At 41.2% G+C, this 23,545-nt stretch overlaps 1 protein-coding gene across 1 annotated transcript in view; it reads left to right on the top strand.

Annotated features, from left to right (window-relative positions):
• The first annotated feature begins 867 nt into the window (after window positions 1-867).
• si:dkey-119f1.1 (Structural maintenance of chromosomes protein 6-like) overlaps window positions 868-23,545 on the top strand; it is a 67,244-nt gene continuing 44,566 nt past the window's right edge. Inside the window, exons 1-8 of the mRNA XM_067981605.1 lie at window positions 868-970; window positions 11,399-11,576; window positions 13,135-13,252; window positions 14,574-14,679; window positions 15,442-15,578; window positions 16,147-16,208; window positions 20,787-20,867; window positions 21,788-21,889. Of these exons, the coding sequence (XP_067837706.1) occupies window positions 11,415-11,576; window positions 13,135-13,252; window positions 14,574-14,679; window positions 15,442-15,578; window positions 16,147-16,208; window positions 20,787-20,867; window positions 21,788-21,889 (768 nt within the window). The 5' untranslated portion in view covers window positions 868-970; window positions 11,399-11,414. The remainder of the gene's footprint in view (window positions 971-11,398; window positions 11,577-13,134; window positions 13,253-14,573; window positions 14,680-15,441; window positions 15,579-16,146; window positions 16,209-20,786; window positions 20,868-21,787; window positions 21,890-23,545) is intronic.

Below are 23,545 nucleotides of genomic sequence, written 5' to 3'. Positions count from 1 at the left end.
CCTCTCTCTCTCTCTCTGGGTACAGTTCCCTCTCTCTCTCTCTCTGGGTACAGTTTCCTCTCTCTCTCTCTCTGGGTACAGTTACCTCTCTCTCTCTCTCTGGGTACAGTTACCCCTCTCTCTCTCTCTCTGGGTACAGTTCCCTCTCTCTCTCTCTCTGGGTACAGTTACCTCTCTCTCTCTCTCTCTGGGTACAGTTACCTCTCTCTCTCTCTCTCTCTGGGTACAGTTCCCTCTCTCTCTCTCTGGGTACAGTTACCTCTCTCTCTCTGGGTACAGTTCCCTCTCTCTCTCTCTGGGTACAGTTACCTCTCTCTCTCTCTCTCTGGGTACAGTTACCTCTCTCTCTCTCTCTCTGGGTACAGTTACCTCTCTCTCTCTCTCTCTGGGTACAGTTACCTGCTCCTTTTATCCTCCCCGGCCGTTTCTCTTGATTCAAATTTCGCGCTTCTGGCTCCCAACGTATTTCCACTTCCGACGTGATCCGTCAGCGCTGAGCGGAGGGTAAGTGATAACGAACGAGCGGTCGGTCTGAAAATAACGTGATAAGACTGTTGGTACTGGTAGTAACAATAAGCAGCTCAGTGTTTGACATAAAGTGACGGATCTGAAGTGAGGTGTCAATCGCCTGCAGTTCAAAACTGTCAGGATCAACCGCAGTGCAACAGGGCGCATGCGCACAGCGAAACCGAAGCATGCGCATAACGACAGTGTGACTTCGCTCTCGAACGACTGGGCATGCGTAGTGTGCAGAGACAAACGAATCGGACGTTGGACATGCGCACTGTGCAGTATCGAGTGAGGCGCGCTCTTCAGATTTCGCATTGAGCGGTTAGTGCGCATGACTGTGATTTCCAACCGGAAGTGAAGCCGGACGGGACAGTTTGAGGGTTCGCGTGCGCACGGCGGTCGAGAAGTTTGAACTGAGTTTTTGTGCGGACTTGGGCTGAGGAGCAGTGAAGCCGGAACAGTGAGTACTGCTCTGGATACCGCCAGCGCGGCCCCTACCCTACCCGGCCCACCCCACCCCACCCCTTTTTGTTCAGCTCCATTTACACTACAGAGGAGGCGTCATGTTCTCTCCTCTCCTCTCCCCTGGGCCGATGCGGAGTGCTACTTAAATGGGGCCCCGGCGTTTGGTGTGAGCCGAGCCCCCACTCGTCCCTTGTCCCCGTGCCTGGGCTGGTTTTACTCTGTGACTGAGTAACGGAACAATTTAACTGGGGGGAGGGAAGGAGCATTACATAGAATTTACAGTACAGAAACAGGCCATTCGGCCCAACTGGTCCTTGCAGGCGGTTGAGCTTCCTCCCATCTTACTTCATCTACCCCGATCATCATATCCTTCTATTCCTTTCTCCCTCATTGTGCTTATTTAGTTTCCCCTTAAATGCATCCATGCTATTTTCCTCAACTACTCTTTGTGGTGGCGAGTTCCACTCTCTGGATAAAGAAGTTTCTCCTGAATTCCCTATTCGATTTATTGGTGACTATCTTATATTTATCGGCCCCTATTTTTAGACTGCTACAAGCACAAACATCTCTTCTACCCTATCAAACGCTTTCATAATTTTAAAGACTTTTGTTAGGTTACCCTTCAGCCTTCACTTTTGTAGCAAAAAGAGCCCCAGCCTTTTTAGTCTTGATGGGTGTAACCTCTCTATTCTAGTAAATGTCATTCTAGTAAATGTCATTCTAGTAAATGTCATTCTAGTAAATGTCATTCTAGTAAATGTCATTCTAGTAAATGTCATTCTAGTAAATCTTTTTTGCACTTTGGCCAGTGACTATATCCTTTTTGCAGTTTGGAGACTGGAACTCTGCACAGTACTGTAAGTATGGAGGTTAAACTGCACTGACATGATCTGATCTGACTGGGCCAGGCTGAACCCAGGGTTAGGGTCCCTGGGTTGCAGTTTTTACGATCCAAGCAGATGTGTTCCATGTCCCACTCCAGGATTCCATCCTTGGATCCCATGAAATAAAAGCAGGATTTTACTTATTCAGTTATCAATGTGACCCTGCTAATAATGCATTGTTTTCAGTTTGTCAGCATCTCCCCCTTTTTTTGAATATGTTGTCTCCTTGCTGGACTGCATGTGTACAGGTGTTTTGAGCCCTCCAGTACCCCATCCTGGTGACTGAAATCCACGTGTAAGCTTGTGTTTTTTTTTTATTCGTTCATGGGATGTGGGCGTCGCTGACGCGGCCAGCATTTATTGCCCATCCCTAATTGCCCTCGAGAAGGTGGTGGTGAGCCGCCTTCTTGAACCGCTGCAGTCCGTGTGGTGACGGTTCTCCCGCAGTGCTGTTAGGAAGGGAGTTCCAGGATTTTGACCCAGCGACAATGAAGGAACGGCGATATATTTCCAAGTCGGGATGGTGTGTGACTTGGAGGGGAACGTGCAGGTGGTGTTGTTCCCATGCGCCTGCTGCTCTTGTCCTTCTAGGTGGTAGAGGTCGCGGGTTTGGGAGGTGCTGTCGAAGAAGCCTTGGTGAGTTGCTGCAGTGCATCCTGTGGATGGTGCACACTGCAGCCACAGTGCGCCGGTGGTGAAGGGAGTGAATGTTTAGGGTGGTGGATGGGGTGCCAATCAAGCGGGCTGCTTTATCTTGGATGGTGTCAAGCTTCTTGAGTGTTGTTGGAGCTGCACTCATCCAGGCAAGTGGAGAGTATTCCATCACACTCCTGACTTGTGCCTTGTAGATGGTGGAATGGCTTTGGGGAGTCAGGAGAGAAGAGGAGCATGCCGGGTAGAGGTCAAGAGTATAGTTATGCTAACTACTTCGCAAAAAGGGTCTGTAATGAGTGTCTGCAAGCTGTTCAATCATAGCTAAGGCTAACTGCCCCCATTCAAAGTCCATATGTTCAGATTCCAGCACGGATCACTGGACAATTCACAGGTGAGAATGCGAGTTAATGATACTCTCCTTTGCATGGGGCATGGAGTCTCAATTGTAATACCTCTGAGAACCCTAGTTGATCATGAGACTTGGGACCTTCTGTTCTGCATAGCTTAGTGATACAATGCCTTTATTGCGTGCCATCTGGTGGTTTTGAAAACTATGCAGACAGAAAATGCTGGAAGTACATAGGTGTTCAGTCAGTATCTTTTAAAAATAAGAGGTCACAATATTTTGGGTATGTATACCGTAGCTTTTTTCCTTTTTATACGGTGTATAAATCAATAGCTCCAATAATATCACTCTTGTATATGTTGTAGGTCTTGGCCTAGGTTCCAAATCAGGATTTGTGGCATATCAGAATTGCTGATAGATTTAGTGTGTGGAAACTTTCCTTTTTATCTCTAAAGATCTAAGTTTGTATGTAGCCTATGTTATGTAGTAGTGACCCTATAAGCTTGAGTATCCTCAATCCTGTTTTTGGTGTATATGAGTACACAATACAAAACTCTCTGCAGATTATCATTTAACTTGCAGGGGATAAAAAGAAAAACACAGGCAATGCTAGATATCTGAAATAAAAACAGAAAACCTTGGAAATAAACAGAATTTGAAAGAGTAAGACAGGTACATGTTTGCAGAATATTGGGAGAGCCCTTTCATAGCAGTGACCAAAACAGGGAAACGAATACTTGGGAGAGAAGAGGAGCATGCCGGGTAGAGGTCAAGAGTATAGTTATGCTAACTACTTCGCAAAAAGGGTCTGATTGCATATAAATGACAGACTGAGAAGCCATAAAGATGGTTAATGTGGAAATACCTCATAGGTACATTGTAGGTGCTTCATTTGAAGGAGGGTAATGTATTGTCTTTGTTATATTGAGGGACAAATGTGCTTTAACTCATGCTGTGAGTTAAGGAGAGTGATATAATTTAATTGTTGTGCTGACAGTCCTTTGGGGAAGCATTATTACAAGACAGCACAACTCCATTTCCTGTTTTTGACTTCAGGGCATTGGTTGCTGTGGCTATTCCAGGTATTATTTTTATTATGCAGAGATAAATGCCCATAAATTCCTGAAACGTTTTGGTATAACTGGCATAAGAGTGGCATTGAGCTTTTTTCTTCCCCCAAGGAAATTTTCACGTAACTGATTTGCGTCAGTATTATACTGGAACGTTACTACGTGTGAATTTCCTCAATCATTTACGCCAATTCCAAGAGCTGTCCAGGAAAACCATTTATCGCTCATTTATGTAGCCCCTCCAATTCCAAGAGATGTGCATGAAAACCCTTGATCGTTCATTTACCTAGCTCTACCCCTTACGAATGACCAGCTCAATCGAGTTTCCTAGATTTAAGTGAATAATATGACCCCAAATTTTGGTGCAGCAGGGCCTGCTCACCTGATAGCATCGTAACTGAGATTTTTGGAGATTGATGGTGATTTTTTTTTAAAAATGCCTTACTGAGCCCTGCACTTTACTTAACCAAAATGCTGTCCGTCTCAGTGCAATTGAAATTTTTTGGACCCCCCCCCCCCCCACCACAAGCGTTGAGGGACCAAGCAGCTTTCCTTTTTATTCATTCATGGGATGTGGGCGTCATTGGCAAGGCCAGCATTTGTTGCCCATCCCTAATTGCCCTTGAGAAGGTGGTGGTAAGCCGCTGCCTTGAATCGTTGCAGTCCGTGTGGTAGCTGTTAGGTAGGGAGTTCCAGGATTTTGACCCAGCGACGATGAAGGGACGGCGATATACTTCCAAGTCAGGATGGTGTGTGACTTGAAGGGGAACGTGCGGGTGGTGGTATTCCCATGTGCCTGCTGCCTTTGTCCTCCTAGGTGGTAGAGGCCGCGGCTTTGGGAGGTGCTGTCGAAGAAGCCTTGGTAGACACTGCAGCCACGGTGCGCCGGTGGTGGAGGGAGTGACTGTTTAAGGTGGCAGATGGGGTGCCAGTCAAACGAGTTGCTCTGTCCTGAATGGTGTCGAGCTTCTTGAGTGTTGTTGGAGCTGCACTCATCCAAGCAAGTGGAGAGTATTCCATCACACTCCTGACTTGTGCCTTGTAGGTGGTGGAAAGGCTTTGGGGAGTCAGGTGGTGAGTCACTCGCTGCAGAATACCCAGCCTCTGACCTGCTCTTGTAGCCACAGTATTTATGTGGCTGGTCCAGTTAAGTTTCTGGTCAATGGTGACCCCCAGAATGTTGATGGTGGGGGATTCGGCGATGGTAATGCCGTTGAATGTCAAGCGGAGGTGGTTATACTCTTGTTGGAGATGATCATTGCCTGGCACTTGTCTGGCGCGAATGTTACTTGCCACTTATGAGCCCAAGCCTGGATGTTGTCCAGGTCTTGCTGCATGCGGGCTCGGGGACTGCTACATCATCTGAGGGGTTACGATTGGGACTGAACACTGTGCAATCTTCAGTGAACATCCCCATTTCTGACCTTATGATGGAGGGAAGGTCATTGATGAAGCAGCTGAAGATGGTTGGGCCTAGGACGCTGCCCTAAGAAACTCCTGCAGCGATGTTCTGGGACTGAGATGGTTGGCCTCCAACAACCACTACCATCTTCCTTTGTGCTAGGTATGAGTCCAGCCACTGAAGAGTTTTCCCCTTGATTCCCTTTGACTTCAATTTTACTAGGGCTCCTTGATGTCACACTCTGTCAAATGCTGCCTCGATGTCAAGGGCAGTCACTCTCGCCTCACTTTTGGAATTCAGCTCTTTTGTCCATGTTCAGACCAAGGTTGTAAAGAGGTCTGGAGCCGAGTGGTCCTGGTGGAACCCAAACTGAGCATCAGTGAGCAGGTTATTAGTGAGAAAGTGTCACTTTATAGCACTGTCATCGACACTGTCCATCACATTGCTGATGATTGAGAGTAGACTGATGGGCCAGTAATTGGCCGGATTGGATTTGTCCTTTTTGTGGACAGGACATACCTGAGCAATTTTCCACTTTGTCGGGTGGATGCCAGTGTTGTGGCTGTATTGGAACAGCTTGGCTAGAGGTGCGGCTTGTTCTGGAGCACAAGTCTTCAGCACTTCAGCCGGGATGCTGTCGGGGCCCGTAGCTGTTGCTGTATGCAGTGCACTCAGCCGTTTCTTGATATCACGTGGAGTGAATCGAATTGGCTGAAGACTGGCTTCTGTGATGGTAGGGATCTTGGGAGGAGCCAAGATGGATCATCCACTCGGCACTTCTCGCTGAAGATGGTTGCAAAAGCTTGAGCCTTGTCATTTGCACTCACGTGCTGGACTCCGCCATCATTGAGGATAGGGATGTTCACGGAGCATCCTCCACCTGTTAGTTGTTTGATTGTCCACCACCATTCATGACTGGATGTGGCAGGACTGCAGAGCTTTGATCTTATCCGTTGTTTGTGGGATCGTTTAGCTCTGTCTATAGCATGCTGCTTCCGCTGTTTAGCCTGCATGTAGTCCTGTGCTGTAGCTTCATCGGGTTGGCATCTCCTTTTTCGGTAAGCCTGTTGCTGCCCCTGGCATGCTCTTCTACACACTTCATTGAACCAGGATTGATCCCCTGGCTTGATGGTGATAGTAGATTGAGGGAAATACCGGGCCATGAGGTTACAGATTGTGGTGGAATGCAATTCTGCTGCTGACGCCCACAGCACCTCAGGGGTGCCCAGTTTTGAGCTGCTAGATCTGTTCTGAATCTGTCCCATTTAGCATGGTGGTAATGCCACACAACATGATGGATGGTGTCCTCAGTGTGAAGACGGGACTTCATCTCCGCAAGGATTGTGTGGTGATCACTCCTACCAATACTGTCATGGACAGATGCATCTGTGACCGGTAGATTGGTGAGGACAAGGTCAAGTAAGTTTTTGCCTTGTGTTGGTTCTCTCACTACCTGCCGTAGGCCCAGTCTGGCAGCTATGCCCTTCAGGACTCGGCCAGCTCTGTCAGTAGTGGTGCTACCGAGCCACTCTTGGTGATGGACATTGAAGTCCCCCACCCAGAGTACATTCTGTGTCCTTGCTACCTTCAGTGCTTCCTCCAAGTGGTGCTCAACATGGGAGTGCTAATTTATCGCCTGAGGGAGGGCGGTAAGTGATAATCAGCAGGAGGTTTCCTTGCCCATGTTTGATCTGATGCCATGAGACGTCATGGGGTCCGGTGTCAATGTTGAGGACTCCCAGGGCCACTCCCTCCTGACTGTATGCCACTATGCCGCCACCTCTGGTGGGTCTGTCCTACTGGTGGGACAGGACATACCCAGGGATGGTGATGGAGGAGTCTGGGATGTTGGCTGAAAGCTGGAATGGAATTCCCAATGGGCATCCCCCTGTTCTGCATAATAACACGGCAAAAGGCACTGACGGAGTGAAGTCACTAGCAAAGTTTCACTCAAAAGTCAAACTACTTCTAGTATAGATATTAACCTCAGAAGTAATTCTCAATAATTCAGACTCTAACAAAGTTAACAGTGACGTGTAGAAATGAGGCTAAACCAGAAATAAGTTCCCCTCCAGCAAGCCTGGTGATGAAATGTCAGGGATCTCAACTGGACAACTGAGAGTTCAAACCCAGGTTTATTTGAGATTTACACTTCTTTCCCCTCATTATGCAAGTATTGGTCATTCTTGCCAGACCATGAAATGATGCAGCACTGCTGCTGTGAAGCATCAACTTGCCCTATTTCACACTCCACACATGTAAGTACCCTTATTTTACAAAACAAAGTCCACTAAACAACCACACAAACACATGCAGTAAGTCTTTATTTTTTGAGAGGAATGCAGCATTTCAAAAATAAGCGTATCAAGTTGTAAAACAAATGGGCAACAATTGGTGACACTGCATTTGTGTTTGTGTTACCCCAGTTTTTGTGTTCCGGCGTTGGCAAGTGAGCATCACAGGAAATTTCTCCATAAGTTCCCATTGGCAAAAGCAGCGCAAATTTCAGTGTGATTTCTGTATATGTGCGATCCATGAAATTCGTGGCCAATATTTTCACACCAGAGTTAAGTATATTTCCAGTATTTTCTGTTTTTGTTTAATGATTGTGTGCTTGCTATTAGTTGGTTTTACTCTAGAAACTGGGAATGTTTGTGTTATACAAATTGTGCAGGATAGATCTGCCTCATAATCATAGCAAAAGCTAATACTGCTTAGTTACAGATTGTAACCTAGTGGTAGCACAGCTGGACACATCTGCAACCTACTTATTGGGTGTTTAAATCTATGCAAGCTGCTGTATTTTCTGGCAAGGAAGTTGCACCAGTTTACAAGAGAAATTGCAATTGTGAATTGCTTCCTCCTTCCTCAGGTAAATGTTCAGCCTGAACATTTACCTGAGGAAGGAGGAAGCCTCCGAAAGCTTGTGAATTTAAAATAAAATTGCTGGACTATAACTTGGTGTTGTAAAATTGTTTACAATTGTCAACCCCAGTCCATCACCGGCATCTCCACATCATGTTATAGGGAAGCCATGCAATTCCCAGAATTGTTGTTGGTCCATACTTTTGTGCCTGTGGGTTCGGTTCATGCTGTGACAAGTTGTGTTGGCTGGGAGAAATAGAAAATAAATATATACTTAAAATGTTGTTAGGTTCCACCCCCAAGAAAATTTTGTAACTTTCTCAAATCTTCTCCCTTGCTGATTGCTTGCTGATTTAAAAACTTCCTCAATGAAAAATATACAAGAAAAATAGCAATTAAATGGGGCGTAGTCTTAAAATTGGGGCTTATCAATGCAAGTTGTTGTTGTTGAGTTATGCTAGTTAGGAATGAAATCAGGAAGTATTTTCTCTCAAAGGGTAGTGGAAACCTGGAAATCTCTTCCCCCAAAAGGCTTTAGATGCTGGGTCAATTGAAAATTTCAAGACTAAGATTGATAGATTTTTATAAAGTAAAGGTATCAATGTATATGGAAAAAAGGTGGCGAAATAGAATTGAGGTACAGATCAGCCATGATATAATAGAATGGCGGAACAGGCCCGTGTGTATTCTAGCCAGAGCCAAAGTGTCTGACAAAATTGTGTTAATTGAAGTTGGAATGGCTCATTCATTCGAGCCCAGCAGGAGGTAGTTGCCAGGAAGCCCATGCCTAGGAGCACAACAGCCTTGGATTGACAGCTCAAATAAACAATCCCCAACACTGAGATTTGCAGATGGTCAGTGGTAGAGCGGGCTACTTTATTTTTGATGCTATGAGGAGCAAAGCGAACTAGATTGAATTTCACTGAAAACTGTTCTATTCAAATGTTACATGTAAAGTAAACAAGCTTTTTGATTTACCGTTGGCCACATCACACTGGAGCTGAGATCAGTCTAACTGCTGGAAGAGGGGAGAAATGTGTGTGGGATTACAGTATTCAGTGCACACAACGAGGGGTCCCATTGTTACTACATCAGGGTCACACTATTGTAAGATTAGAATTGTACAATAAAGGTAAACTCTTGAACATAAGGGAAGTAGAGTTTGCTTACGGAAGATCCTGGTGATGCTGAACCCAAGAGCGTATTTAGTGCAGACTAGAAATTTATACCACAATATCCCACAAATTGCGCTAAGATGAATGACTATTGAATCTATTTGGTGGTGCTTTAGGGCGAATGATGGCTCTGGCAGTGGAACTGCCTGTTCAAGTCCAAAATTGAGGCTTTCTGTTCAGCTGCCTTTGACTACGCAACACTTCCATTTGTTGCTCTGATGTGGAGATGCCGGTGATGGACTGGGGTTGACAATTGTAAACAATTTTACACCACCAAGTTATAGTCCAGCAATTTTATTTTAAATTCACAAGCTTTCGGAGGCTTCCTCCAAAAGCTTGTGAATTTAAAATAAAATTGCTGGACTATAACTTGGTGGTGTAAAATTGTTTACATTTGTTGCTCTGACATTTCTCACCCAGTAACCATTTCTTTCTTCACTAGCACTCATTAGACTCATCTCCTTTGGGGAACCCCACCAGCTGCTCCCTTGAGTCCTTCGATGCTGGTCACTCAATCTTTCATGAACTAACTAGGCTAAAGGTGCTTTGGAGTAACTATTCATAGATATGAAGGCTTTTTTAATGGAAATGCTATTTAAAAAAAACTGCTGTTTGCATGTGATTATTAATAAACTATTTCACATATATAATTATGATTACTATACTTGTGTTCTATTAGTTGTTTCTTCTGGTTTCTGCCTTCCCACAGCAAGCAACATTTCCCAATCTCTCTCCCTTCCCGTTTGTTGTTATGCTAATGCTTATTCTAATCATTTCTAAATCTTACAAATAAATATGCAGCTGTATAGCTGCTTATTATACTACGAGTGCGATACACTGATCTTTGTCTAAAATAACCAATGGCAACAGAATCCTGTTCCTTAGTATGAAACCAACTTCTCTTATATACTAAATGTATACTTGTGATTGGCTTACAGTACAAGCAGTAATTTTATCTTGTGGTTTATGACATTGAAACCCTTGATGAAATCATTTTGTAATTTGGTTGATGGTATCCATTGTCAGCTGTTGAGCAACTGTCTGTTAATGCAAGTTCTTTGTGTGATTCATGTTTGCTTTAATAAGAATATGCATATCTTCACAAACCTTGGGTCCAATTTTTATTTTTGAGGTTATGTACTCTTCTATGAAGGTATACACCCTGTATTTTGCCTTTGCTGAATATCCCTCCATGCCACACACCACCTGCCTGAGAGATCAGGACTTATTCCCAGAGTACCACCAATGATGCTCTTGACTATCTGTATGGGGCATGTTGGAGCAATATGCTGCAAACCTCCATCAGGTTTTTTTTACCCTCATTCCCAAAACTTGGGAGATGCCTTGCTTTGTTGTGATCTTCCCCATAGCAGAGTAGATGGAGTAATGGACTTGGATGGATTAAACTGACATCCTAGCATTCCATAGCATTGTGAGTTCTTCCCCAAGGGGCAGCACCAAATTCTGAGGCAATTCTTTTGATGTGCACTGGGCGTAGCCCTTGCCAGCATCACCTTTTTTCAATTGCTGCCCTTCAAGCACTTTGCTAGAAATCTTCACCATTATGTATCTGTGTTCAGTTCCATAGGACCACCAGAAATGTCTTTCCACTAAGAAAAGTTTAAGCTTGTGCAGTGCAATTTGTAGTAAAGTTTACTTCGCAATTGGAAGAGCTGGGGGGCACAGTATTTGCTACAGCATGTCCAAGGAAATAACTGACATTGCAAATTAGTTTGTGAATTTGCCACCAGCTCAAGAACATTCCTTAAAAGAGTGAAGAGAGCTGAAGCTTTACAGATTAGAACATTTATTTGCTGTAGTAAAGTCAGAACAAATCTAAATTCATGCCAATAACTGGAAGATTGGTATAGTAATATATTCAGATCCTCTGGACATCTTCCACTGAGTCTCAGTACTCAAAGTTGTCAAAAAAAAATACAGATACCAGAGACTTAAAATTGACTTAAGTTGTAGGAAAAAATTTAAGTTCACACCTTCATGATTTGCCATAATTTTTGTATTTGTAGAGTCTGGTCATTTAGCATGTCAAAACGAAAAGAAGAACTTTCTGAAGTAACACTGCCCACAAAGAGAATCAAAACTGAAAACATAAAGGAATATGATACACAAGAAGCCAACGGAAGTAATGGGAAAACTGCAACAACTAATGGACAAAGTGGAGACTGCCTTCCAAATTTACTCTCGGTAAATTATTCATCATTGGTACAGGCTGAATTGTCTGAGTGTAATGCTTCCCCATAAGGAACCAAAATAGTCAATACAGGTGCATTGTTTTTGTGCACCTCCTGGTGTCTGATTACAGTACAACAGTCCCAGATAGCTTTACCATCTTGCTTGTTTAGTTTCTCTGTGAAGAAATAGGGGAGGGCACCTAAAAGAGACTTTTAAGAGCAATAAAACCAGACATGGTGAAATGCTGCATATTGGACTCTGTCAAGATCCAGGTATAAAAATATATAATATAAAGTTGGATAAGCAAAAATGCACAATTTGTGAAAGAAGCAGTTGGTATAAAAATCCTGATCACATTGGTTCTGAAACAGCCTTTGAGGAAATGCGTGGTACTGCGGTGATATTACAGCATTGTATGCTTTGTGTCTTTTTCATGACTGGGGTTACGTAGCTCCGTGTACAGTCCTGCCCCAATGTTGCCTGTCATATGCTGTTACTACTGCCAGTCTAATTGGTAATCTTTTATCATTTAGTTGTCCTTTCCTTGGTCTTGATTTTAGCCTTTGGCCTTCTATTTCTCCCACTATTATTGTCTTGCCTACGTAGTAATTGTCTTCCCTGCTGGATATTTATCCTTGATATTTAGCTTATTTTTTAAAAAAACAACCTTTATATCCTTGAAGTTGACTTACAACATTTTCCAAAGATCAATGGGCAGATTTTATACATAGCACCACATATGTATGCGTACTTTCTTATGACAAGGATATTCCAATTTTTTTGTGTGTGCGTGCTTGTGCTGAAGGAGATAAATTGTGATGGTAACATATGTGGTATTGTGTACAAAAGTTTTGTCTTCAGGTCTTTGTGAAATGTTTTGTAAATCAATTTCAAGTGCAACTGAAGTTTCATTAATAATTTTGAGCTAAATCTGTGATGTCGGCTGTTGTTTGTGATTAAAGCTGTTCTGGCTAATTCATTTAGTAACAGTTTATTTTTTTCTGTAGTTGGGGAAAGGGAATAATGGATTATGTTACTATTGTGCTTATGTCTTTCAAATCTTAGATACATTACATCAGTGTGCACCATGTTGTCAGGCGAATGAAGTGTTGCAGCTAGGGAAACATGAGAATTTTGTTTTTTTTTCTTTCACTTTTGATTTCCCAACTGTCACTCATTACTCCTCAGCACTGTAAGCACTGCAATAACAGTATCCTTCCAGCTGCCAAGAATGTAGTGTCATTTGGGAGCTGAGGAAATTACAATGATTAAAGAAGCAACGAGCAGCAGCAGAGTTTTTCATGTTGCTTAATGATCAGAGCCACTGTCTTTAATAAGTGGTTTTCAGAATGTTGTTCTAAATTTGATGATTGATATCTGGAATTTATCTTGCTAGAGGGGAGGTGAAACAGAAGATCGGCAGCAATTTTTTTTGAGAGGATGTTGGTATTATGCTTGCTTCACACTGCAGATGGTTATCTTGAGCAATAGCAATCTAGCTATATTATCTTATTTATTTTTTGCCAGCTGTTCAATTTGTACAGATCTAATCTGGGTTTTCTTGTTTCAGAATGAAGGTGATGTAGGAATTATTGAAAGTATTTCATTGAAAAATTTTATGTGCCATGCTTGCCTTGGACCATTTAAGTTTGGACCCAATGTGAACTTTGTGGTTGGAAACAATGGAAGTAAGTGTTGTCAACTGTTCACTTCTGTTATCATTGCATTTCTGATGGCAAAGTTGTTCATGTTTTCCTTTCAACTACCAATGTTTAAGTTGTGTTTTCAAACAGCCTTTTATAGTTTACCTTGGGTATCACTTTTAACTTGACCAATGCAATGTATATTATGGTTTTGAAAAATCCTAATTGTAATATGTTTTATGCAGAAGATTTGCTTAAAACTAGTGACATTTTTGTGGCTACTCTCATTCTCTGTAACATAACCTAATTCAAATTTTCCATTGAACGGATGTGTAATAGAGATCCATCATCTGTAATATCTTCAAAATATTACACCTGCTTTGCTTCCTGTTGTCATATTGTCATACTTTTGAGGGAACTTTGCCATTGTAAATTCCAATATCCACATATATAATAGAAACTTGTCATGCTGTCATTACACCCTCCTGCTAGTGGTGGCTCTACATTGCCTCAGTTTTGTGCCTTCCAGCTCCTCAACCTATATCACAAAGAAACTCCTATGCTTTAATCAATTCTACTAAATTGTCATAACTTTTACTGATTAACTGCATAAATAATATAAAATCAAAGTATTATAAAAATAGGGACATAATGTATGCCTTTAAATGGTAAATGAATTACATCTGTATGCCCTAGTTCAATTTTCCTCACTCTCTAACCCTGCTTCACCTGAAGACTACTTGGTCTTGACTCAGTGTGCAATGCCAAGGGAGATCATCTAGTATGTATATATTAAAAGTTTTGATACTTCCTGCTTGTGTTGTGCTTACTTCCCGTGTTACGATTTGTCTGATCTGCCATCATCTTTACACCTGGGTGTTAGTTTTAAACTGTAAGGTATGCATACTTACCATTTATATTTTAAGTCTCCTGAAGGCAGCTGACACTATGCTCCATCATTTTACCTTCTGTGCATGTTTCTGGCTTGTGGCCCATGCTCAATGCCTCCTTATGATGCAAGAACTGGCCTACAGTCCTGGCTGTTAAAGGTTCTTCACCCTAGACATCGATCATTTTTTCTGTTGAACTGCTGTGTATTTCCAGTATTTTCTAATTCAGTTTTCTACCATTTTAAGGTTTTTCTTTGTGTTTAACTATTTCAATAACGTCTGATTTTCAACGGTAAAATTGTTCCTCTGGCAGGAACATGCTGATCCCATATCTGCCTGAGCTTGAATATATGCCTCCTGCAGGCTATTTTACACAGCATTATACTCTCAGGAGTTGTGAAACTATCTTTCTGAAATAGATTGGGACAAGATTGATGCAAAAAAAAATCTAAAATCTTGTTTTCTTCTGTCTTTAGGTGGAAAGAGTGCAGTACTGGCGGCCCTCATTGTAGGGCTTGGTGGGAAAGCTGTTGCCACGAATAGGGGATACTCCATCAAAGGATTTGTAAAAAATGGTCAAAAGTAAGGTTCAATCATTCATCTTGCTCAAGTTGTTTTAAAATCAGTTTTGTGTCGATCGAATGTAGGAGTTGATTACTGAAACATTTAATTTCTACCTTTTGACATTTTCTTTCTAAAAGAATATGAGCCAATCTGATCAAAGAAATACTTTATAATAAAAAAACACAATCAGGAGTCTGCAACATGAGCCCTCTTTTTGTGTATATTTCCAAACTACATTATCAAGCACAGTACACTTTAAGAACAAGCTGTCTGGAATCCAGAGCAATCTGTTCGTCCTGCAGTGTAGTGCAAGGATATCTAATCTTTTGTCTTCATGGGCCATACGGGTATGTGCTATATATGAGTACCATACAGGGGGAGAGAGAGGAGGTAAAACTCTGCAGCTAAAACTTTTTTTTTTTAAATGTATCTTCACCAAAATCCACGTATCAGTGAGCACAATTCTGAATAACGCATGGAGAATGGGATCTCTGGTTCAAATATTATGAAGATTAGAAAGTTTATTATTTTGTGTTGCAACACATGGGTTATATTTTATCACATGTAAAGTACTTTGCTGTGCTGTTAGTTTATCTGGCTTATGTACACTACTACTGCACTAAATCTTTTTCCTTTTTTTACACTGTCTGGAACCCCATTTAAAACTGGTGGCAAATTTGAATAGTCCATTTAATGAAAAACTAGTTTGATGACCGTGTTTGAGAGTATTGGTGATCATTAGGAATTAAGATTAAAAATCTTAACATTCTGTATTTGCAGTTCTGCAGACATTTCAATAACCTTGAGAAACAGAGGACCTGATGCGTTTAAACCTGATAAATATGGTGAAGCTGTCATTGTGGAACAACGTATTTCTGGGGATGGAATAAGACAGTACAGATTGAAAAGTCACTCAGGTAAAATAGATAGTCTGACTGCTTCTCTAAACTTGCTATTTGTGATGATGGGGTTATTTTGTTTTACAACAAGTAGAAAAATCTGCCTTTGAAACAAATTATTACAGTAGAATGTATTTAGATACTTTGAATCATTGTAATTCTTCCAATTTGCTCTGGTTCCCTGTACGACTAGGATGTTTTTGGCATCTGATTTGGGAGAGGGAAAATAGGAAATCACCTAAGAACATTGAAAAGGAAGAATGGGACAAAATTAAGGAAAATGTTAACATACCTTTGGTCAAGTAATTTTTAAAAAAAATGACAGTTCTATTATACTTTGTGATAGGCAACAGAATATATCACTTGGCAGTAGGGCATTATGTACTCATTATCAGCTCCTTTTCGGCATCAGTTGCCTAAATGGGGTAGACGTTGAGCTTTGTACTTACATAAGAAATAGGAGCAGGAGTAGGCCAATCGGCCAAATTCAAATTTATGTATTACAGATCTGTGAAAATTTTATATGCTCATTATGCAGTTTCAACGGACCATTATTTTCACCATTTGAAATGTGTATTTTCTGTAGGGCATCTAGTTTCCACAAAGAAAGAGGAACTCAATACAATATTGGACCAATTCAATATCCAGGTATGTTTTGTTTCTCATCAACTCGTGACCTTTATACAAATGAACAAATTATGATTTTTTTGAATGGTGAAGTGTCACTTAGTTTTGTTATAAATTACATGATGCAACACTCAAAATTGTGAGTAGCATGAGCCTAGTCAATTGCATAGCATAATTGCACATTCCATTGACCCGTGTATATTTCTGACCGGCCAATCGGATCACCTCTCTGCCATTCAAAGGAAGTGACAGTAATTTGGCAAATATATTTTCAAGCAAATATGTTTCCTGAATTATCTGTTTTTCATAGATCACTGCGTTCATTTGATAAAGGAGAGAGGTTACCAATAGAACAAGAATCATGCTTGCCAATTTATGTTAACAGTTCCACACTTAACTAGGAGTCCATTAAATTTTTTAATTCCAGCCTGGACAGATGTTTATCTAGCTCTATAAGCAAAGTATAGCTTTTGACATCAAAATCTGAGTTTTTTTGTTAAATGTATGCATTTTTTTAGCATACAATGCCTTGATTACCAGCTATTTTTGGAAGGGGGAGAAAAGGGCTTAATGGGATTCTGTTGGTGAGGTGGGCACATTGCAATTGAGGGAATAATTCTGTTTAATTTCTTCTCTTATACCCTCTTCCCCTGCTTGTCAGTACTCAGCATCTCCAGCCATTTGGGGAAGATTTGGTGCCCAAAATAAAAAGCTGTGGACTGTGACTTGGAAGCAACTGTGTGTGTTTCTTGTTCCACAACTCTGAAATCTGCTTTGCATTATGAAAAGGACACATTTCACAATTGCTGCTGCTTGAACCGGTTGTATAAATGTAATATGAAAATATCAGGAAAGGCTGTCTTTCAAGTCATGCAAATACTGAGCAGTTAAGTATAGCTAGACAATGCAAATTAGTGATTGTTTCAAGACTGGTAACAGCTGGGCTTGACTAATTAAATTCAAAATGTAGGAGGATGTAGCCCAGATGTGTTCTGTTACATCCTTGACTAGGTGTCTCAAATGAATTGATGAAGGGTTCCAATCAAACCTTGTTTCAACTCAGCAATTTTTGCTACACCACACCCAATGTCTTTTAATAAAAGGTACAGCACTTTCTCCGCACTGTATTGTCCAACTTGAGAGTCACTGGATGGAATGTGTTTTTGACAAATTAAGAGCAATGGGATGACTTACAAGAGCTTCAGTAATTTCCATATTTTGCAACCTTAAAATGGGCCCAGTGGCTTTGAATTCAACATACCGTATTTACGTGCAGCGTCACCAAATACCGCAGTGCCAAAATACAAAGGTTGTCATTAAGTACAGCATTCGCTGTTAAAGCTCACATGTAAAAGTGAAAAACCTTAGGTGGTGTAACAGTACTTTTATTATAGCAGCAGATCCCCTATATATGATTACATAGTAGAATCATAGAAAATTTAGAATCATAGAAAATTTATGGCACAGAAGGAGGCCATTTGGCCCATCGTGTCCGCACCGGGAGTAATTCTTCATATACATAGTATATGAAGAAATATGATGCCTGGTGAATCTGATTTATGTAATCTGATCTCCTATGGCCCTCTGGGAGAATCTTTTTTGTTTTGCTGCAACTGTCTGCCTTCTTTCTTGCTTTCTAATAGTTTCTGTGTTCTGTGTCATTCTGTTAGTTTTACACTCTGGCTATGACATTTATTGGTGTATTAGGGATTTCAATTTCATCTTACAATATAATGTCATAAGGGTAGAGAGCAAAATGTACTGGGTTGAAAGTGAGCATAGGAATCAAGTGGGGAGAAGCTTTTTGGAACAAAGATGAGAGAAAGTGGGGGAAATGGTGGTTTGGCCTTGAGGCTGGGAAGAAGGAATGGGATTTGGAGTTGGAAGGGTGCTTGGAGAGAGAGATGTGTGTGGCTGGGATCCAGTTTGGAAGGGGAAGCAGGAGTGTGTCATCTGTAAGCACAGGGTGAAAGGGTGTCTGGGCTGAGGGAGAAATTAGGGGAAAGGGTTTCTGGGGTACTTAGCTAACTGAAAAGTCAAGGTGATGGCTGAAATGAAAACGTTTTGCACCATTTGACTGCTTGGTTTCTGGTATGTTAGCTTGTGATTCCTTGATTTTTGTATTGGTAACTTGTTCCTTATTAGTTTTTTGATTAGTTTAATGAAAATAACTGATTTTTACTTGTTCACCGGAGTTATTCAGATATTAGTAACTTAACAATGATCATTTCAGCTAATGACAGTTTTTTGTCCGGTGGCCAACAGTCCCTTTCAAGTAATTTTGATGCTTGGGATGCATGCTAGGCTTTTAAATTATAATATAGTTAGAAAGATTAGGTGGCATAAAGCGGGGGGAGAGGGGTGTGGTTACTGGGACTACCTGAAGATTTGGAGAACATGTAATACAGTAGTAAAGACAAGCCCTAAAGCCTGATTTAATAGCTGGTTCAGCAATGATGGCCAACTCTGCTTTTGTATTGCAAATTGAACTGCTGCACACAAGGGACAGAGTTCCAGTCAGTAATGCTATCTACAGGAGAATTCCATTGATATGGGAAAACTCCATTATTGTGTAAAGTTTTACTGTTGTTCATGGGCTATTTGGATTGATGTATTTTGTGGTGAAGCTGTACTAGCTCTTGTACTGCTGACATAAACATTGGAGGTCTGACCTGAGCATGAACAACTCTTTTGGTGCTGTTCTGCTTTCAGTTTGCAGGGAACAGGAGTAGGCCATTCAGCCCCTCGTGCCTGCTCCACCATTTGATAAGATCATGGCTGGTCTGTGATCTAACTCCATATACCTGCCTTTGGCCCATATCCCTTAATACCTTTGGTTGCCAAAAAGCTATCTATCTCGGATTTAAATTTAGCAATTGAGCTAGTATCAATTGCCGTTTGCGGAAGAGAGTTCCAAACTTCTACCACCCTTTGTGTGTAGAAATGTTTTCTAATCTCACTCCTGAAAGGTCTGGCTCTAATTTTTAGACTGTGCCCTCTACTTCTAAAATCCCCAACCAGCGGAAATAGTTTTTCTCTATCCACCCTATCCGTTCCCCTTAACATCTTATAAACTTCGATCAGATCACCCCTTAACCTTCGAAACTCCAGAGAATACAACCCCAATTTGTGTAATCTCTCCTTCTAACTTGACCCTTGAAGTACGGGTATCATTCTAATAAACCTACGCTGCACTCCCTCCAAGGCCAATATGTCCTTCCGAAGGTGCGGTGCCCAGAACTGCTCACAGTACTCCAGGTGCGGTCTAACCAGGGTTTTGTATAGCTGCAGCATAACTTCTGCCCCCTTGTACTCTAGTCCTTAGATATAAAGGCCAGCATTCCATTAGCCTTATTGATTATTTTCTGCACCTGTTCATAACACTTCAATGATCTATGTACCTGAATCCCTAGGTCCTTTTGGACATACTGTTTTTAACATTTTACCATTTAGAAAGTACCCTGTTCTATCCTTTTTGATCCAAAGTGGATGACCTCACATTTGTCTACATTGAATTCCATTTGCAACAGTTTTGCCCATTCACCTAATCTATCAATATCGCTTTGTAATTTTATGTTTTCATCTACACTGCTTACAATGCCACCAATCTTTGTGTCATCGGCAAACTTAGATATGAGACTTTCTATGCCTTCATCTAAGTCGTTAATAAATATTGTGAATAATTGAGGCCCCAAGACAGAATCCTGCGGGACTCCACTAGTCACATCCTGCCAACGTGAGTACCTACCCATTATCCCTACTCTCTGTCGCCTTTCGCTCAGCCAACTTCCTAACCAAATCCGTACTTTTCCCTCTATTCCATGGGCTTCTATCTTAGCTAACAGTCTGTTATGTGGGACCTTATCAAATGCCTTCTGGAAGTCCATATAAATAACATCCATTGACATTCCCCTGTCCACTACTTTAGTCACCTCTTCAAAAAATTCAATCAGGTTTGTCAGGCACGACCTACCTTTCACATGTCATTGGTATCTAGTAAGCTCTTCTCTGTTCCACCGGCTACAGAGAAAACTCAGTACTTGTGCGTACTCAGTGCAGTCCAAGGTCAAGAAAACAATGTCTTTGCTTGGTGAATTGTAGACTTTGTGGAACTGAGGTTACCAGTGATGAGTATGGCTAAGCTTTGAGGGCTCTCATTCTCGGTCAGCTTTTCCATTCACTTTGGCTGTTCTCACCAACCTAGATCTGCTGGAACGTAGCTGTAGGGGTGCAGGTTTAATCCTTTATCCCCGACCCTCCTGTCTGTCTATCCCAGTACCATTAAACGTCTGAAACATTGATAACCAATAAGACTTGCCCTCTATTGCACTGAAAATTGACTTTTAGTTGATGCCTTAATGAATCTAAAGCAAGACCAAGAAAAAAATTCAAATAACTAATATGATTATGCTGGGTGGTTATTTGTGCAGCAGTGTACATTTTCCAAATGGTTTCTAATTTGTGCTGTGGTCTCTGTCGAAACTAACAAAACTTTGTAGGGAATTAGACTGTGCAAAGTACAAATACTTGGCAAAAATACAATAGGTCATAATGTGGTGTAGATGACCTATTTACTAATGCAGTTTTATTTCTATACAGGTAGATAACCCAGTGTCAATTTTAACACAAGAAATGAGCAAACATTTCTTGCAATCCAAAAGTGAAGCAGATAAATATAAGGTAAGTTGTATATGTGTGAGGATAATGTGATAGCTAAAAATATAAACCTGTTTTTTAATGCAGTCTGATGCACATTATTCAATCTTATACTCATAAATGTAGTGGCATATTTACTTTTCAATTTGTGCAATACCACCAGCAGTGAGATGGGTATAATGGCATTTGTTTCTGATCTTGTTTGAGCCGCCAGTTCAATTTAGTCAACTGAGTTGTATTTTTGGTTGACATGTTCTTGCAGCAAGATTATAGGATAGTTGATATTGGCAAGGAGTTTATTAATTCTCCAATTTGCTTAGCCAGATACATTAAATATATAACCTGTTGAAAACTGAAAAATCTTGTGTTTTGGCCCATCATTGGTAGCCATGCCTTCAGCCATCTGGAATGCCCTCCCTATACCCCTCCGCCTCACCACCTCCCTCTCCTCCTTTAAGACCCTCCTTAAAACCCACAACTTTAACCAAGCCTTTTTTGGCTCGGCATCTATTTTTGTCTGATTATGCCTCTATGAAGCCCATTGGCCCATTTCTGTATGGTGAAGGGGCTATATAAATGTATGTCATGCAAAATAAACATCATCTCGTAATTCAGGAACTGTTGCCGGACGTGCTATGTGTTGACCTTAAGGTCAAATCTTAGGCTAAATACTTTGTGATTTTTTAACAACTAGATTTATTTGCCAGTGGGAAAGCATCATCTCTTAATACCAAAAAAATTAACTGGTCATTCATTTATTTTCTATTTGGGGGATCTTGCTGTATGCAAATTAACTGTTGCATTTGTCAGTGACTACACTTCAAAACATTGGTTTGTCCTTGAAAATGTGATAATGCAAGTTCTTCCTCCTGTCTTAAAACATTTTCAGCATTCAATCAAACAGAAATTTTGATTTGAAGAAACTTAACCATTTTTTTTTGAAGTTCTTCATGAAAGCTACTCAGCTAGAACAGATGCGAGATGATTATTCCTACATAATGCAGACGAAGGCACTGACAAATGAGAAAATTGAAAAACAGGATGAAGTAAGTAAAAGTGTGTGTAACTAAGTTTTATTCTATTAAATGTGCCACTCAAATATAAATGCATCTTCACTGATTGGATCATAATTATTCCTTTGATGATCTGTTGCTAAATAACAGTCTAAGATCAAAAGAATCATTGAGATTCAACTACTGGTAGCATGCAGCTAAGCAAGCACTATACTATATAATTGGCACATTTGAAAATCAAATTTGATTTAATTTGAGTAGGAAATATTTGAAGACCTGCTACATAATTTCTCTAATGTTCTTGTAAATTTTATTTAGTTTATTGTTTGGGGAGGGGGAGGGGGAAGAGTGAAGAGACAAAATATAAAGACATGAGTTCTATGGGCTTAGGATAGAGTTCAGCTGGTCTGCAGAGATAAGCTCCTGATCATACTGACTAGCTATTCAAGTTTTCTAATCGTGGTGTCTGTTTTTAATGGAGACAAGTCAAATAAAAGCTGGTCTCAACTTGAACAAAAAGCAAAATACTGCAGATACTGAAAATCAAACTAAAACAGAAAACCCTGGAGACGCTCAGCGGGTCAGGCAGCATCTGTCGAGAAAACACAAGTCATTTGACTCAACTGAGGAATGGTTTATACTTGAAACGTCGAATGCCTTATGTTTTCTCGACAGATGCTGCTGACCGGCTGAATGTTTGCAGCGTTTTTTGTTTCAGTTTCTGGTTTTAACTTGGGTGGTGTAACTAAACAGTAATGAAATCATAGCTGCAATGAAACCAGATTCTGACTAGGATTGTTGGTGGTACCTAGCATGAACAATGAGGTGTTCAGGTATCCTGTCTGTTGACTTTCTTGTGAAAATGCCTACTTAAAACACTTGGCAGATTTACAGGTCATAAACTGGGCACTGTTCATCACAAAGGAAATTAAGCTTGTGATAGGACTGCAACACAATTGAATTGCCTAAAATAGCAAAAAGCTCCTCTGTGACCGTAATATCTCTTTTTCAGCCCTGTAATGATGGTCACTGTGCTGATATTTTATAGATGTATCCGCCGTAACCCCTCGATCTCTTTCCTCCTGATCAGCCAGCTGTATTGCTGTTCCATTTAACATATACTACCTCCTTTTGGTTATTTGCTCCCATACTAATTATCTCACATTTACACACATTGATTTTTTTTTTTATATTCGTTCATGGGATGTGAGTGTCACTGGCAAGGCCAGCATTTATTGCCCATCCCTAATTGCCCTTGAGAAGGTGGTGATGAGCCGCCTTCTTGAACTGCTGCAGTCCGTGTGGTGAAGGTTCTCCCACAGTGCTGTTGGGTAGGGAGTTCCAGGATTTTGACCCAGCGACGATGAAGGAACGGCGATATATTTCCAAGACTGGATGGTGTGTGACTTGGAGGGGAACGTGCAGGTGGTGTTGTTCCCATGTGCCTGCTGCCCTTGTCCTTCTAGGTGGTAGAGGTTGCAGGTTTGGGAGGTGCTGTCGAAGAAACCTTGACGAGTTGCTGCAATGCATCCTGTAGACGGTACACACTGCAGCCACGTTGCGCCGGTGGTGAAGGGAGTGAATGTTCCGCGTGGTGGAATTGCATCTACCATCTGTTGGCTCAGTTACCCAAGAATTTAATCCTTCTGAATTCTGGTTGTATTATTATTTGTATTGCATTCCATATTG

This window comes from Heptranchias perlo, unplaced genomic scaffold (genome assembly GCF_035084215.1).
Source record: "Heptranchias perlo isolate sHepPer1 unplaced genomic scaffold, sHepPer1.hap1 HAP1_SCAFFOLD_825, whole genome shotgun sequence".
Classification (NCBI taxonomy): Eukaryota; Metazoa; Chordata; class Chondrichthyes; order Hexanchiformes; family Hexanchidae; genus Heptranchias; species Heptranchias perlo.
This window is presented reverse-complemented; position numbering and strand designations above follow the sequence as displayed.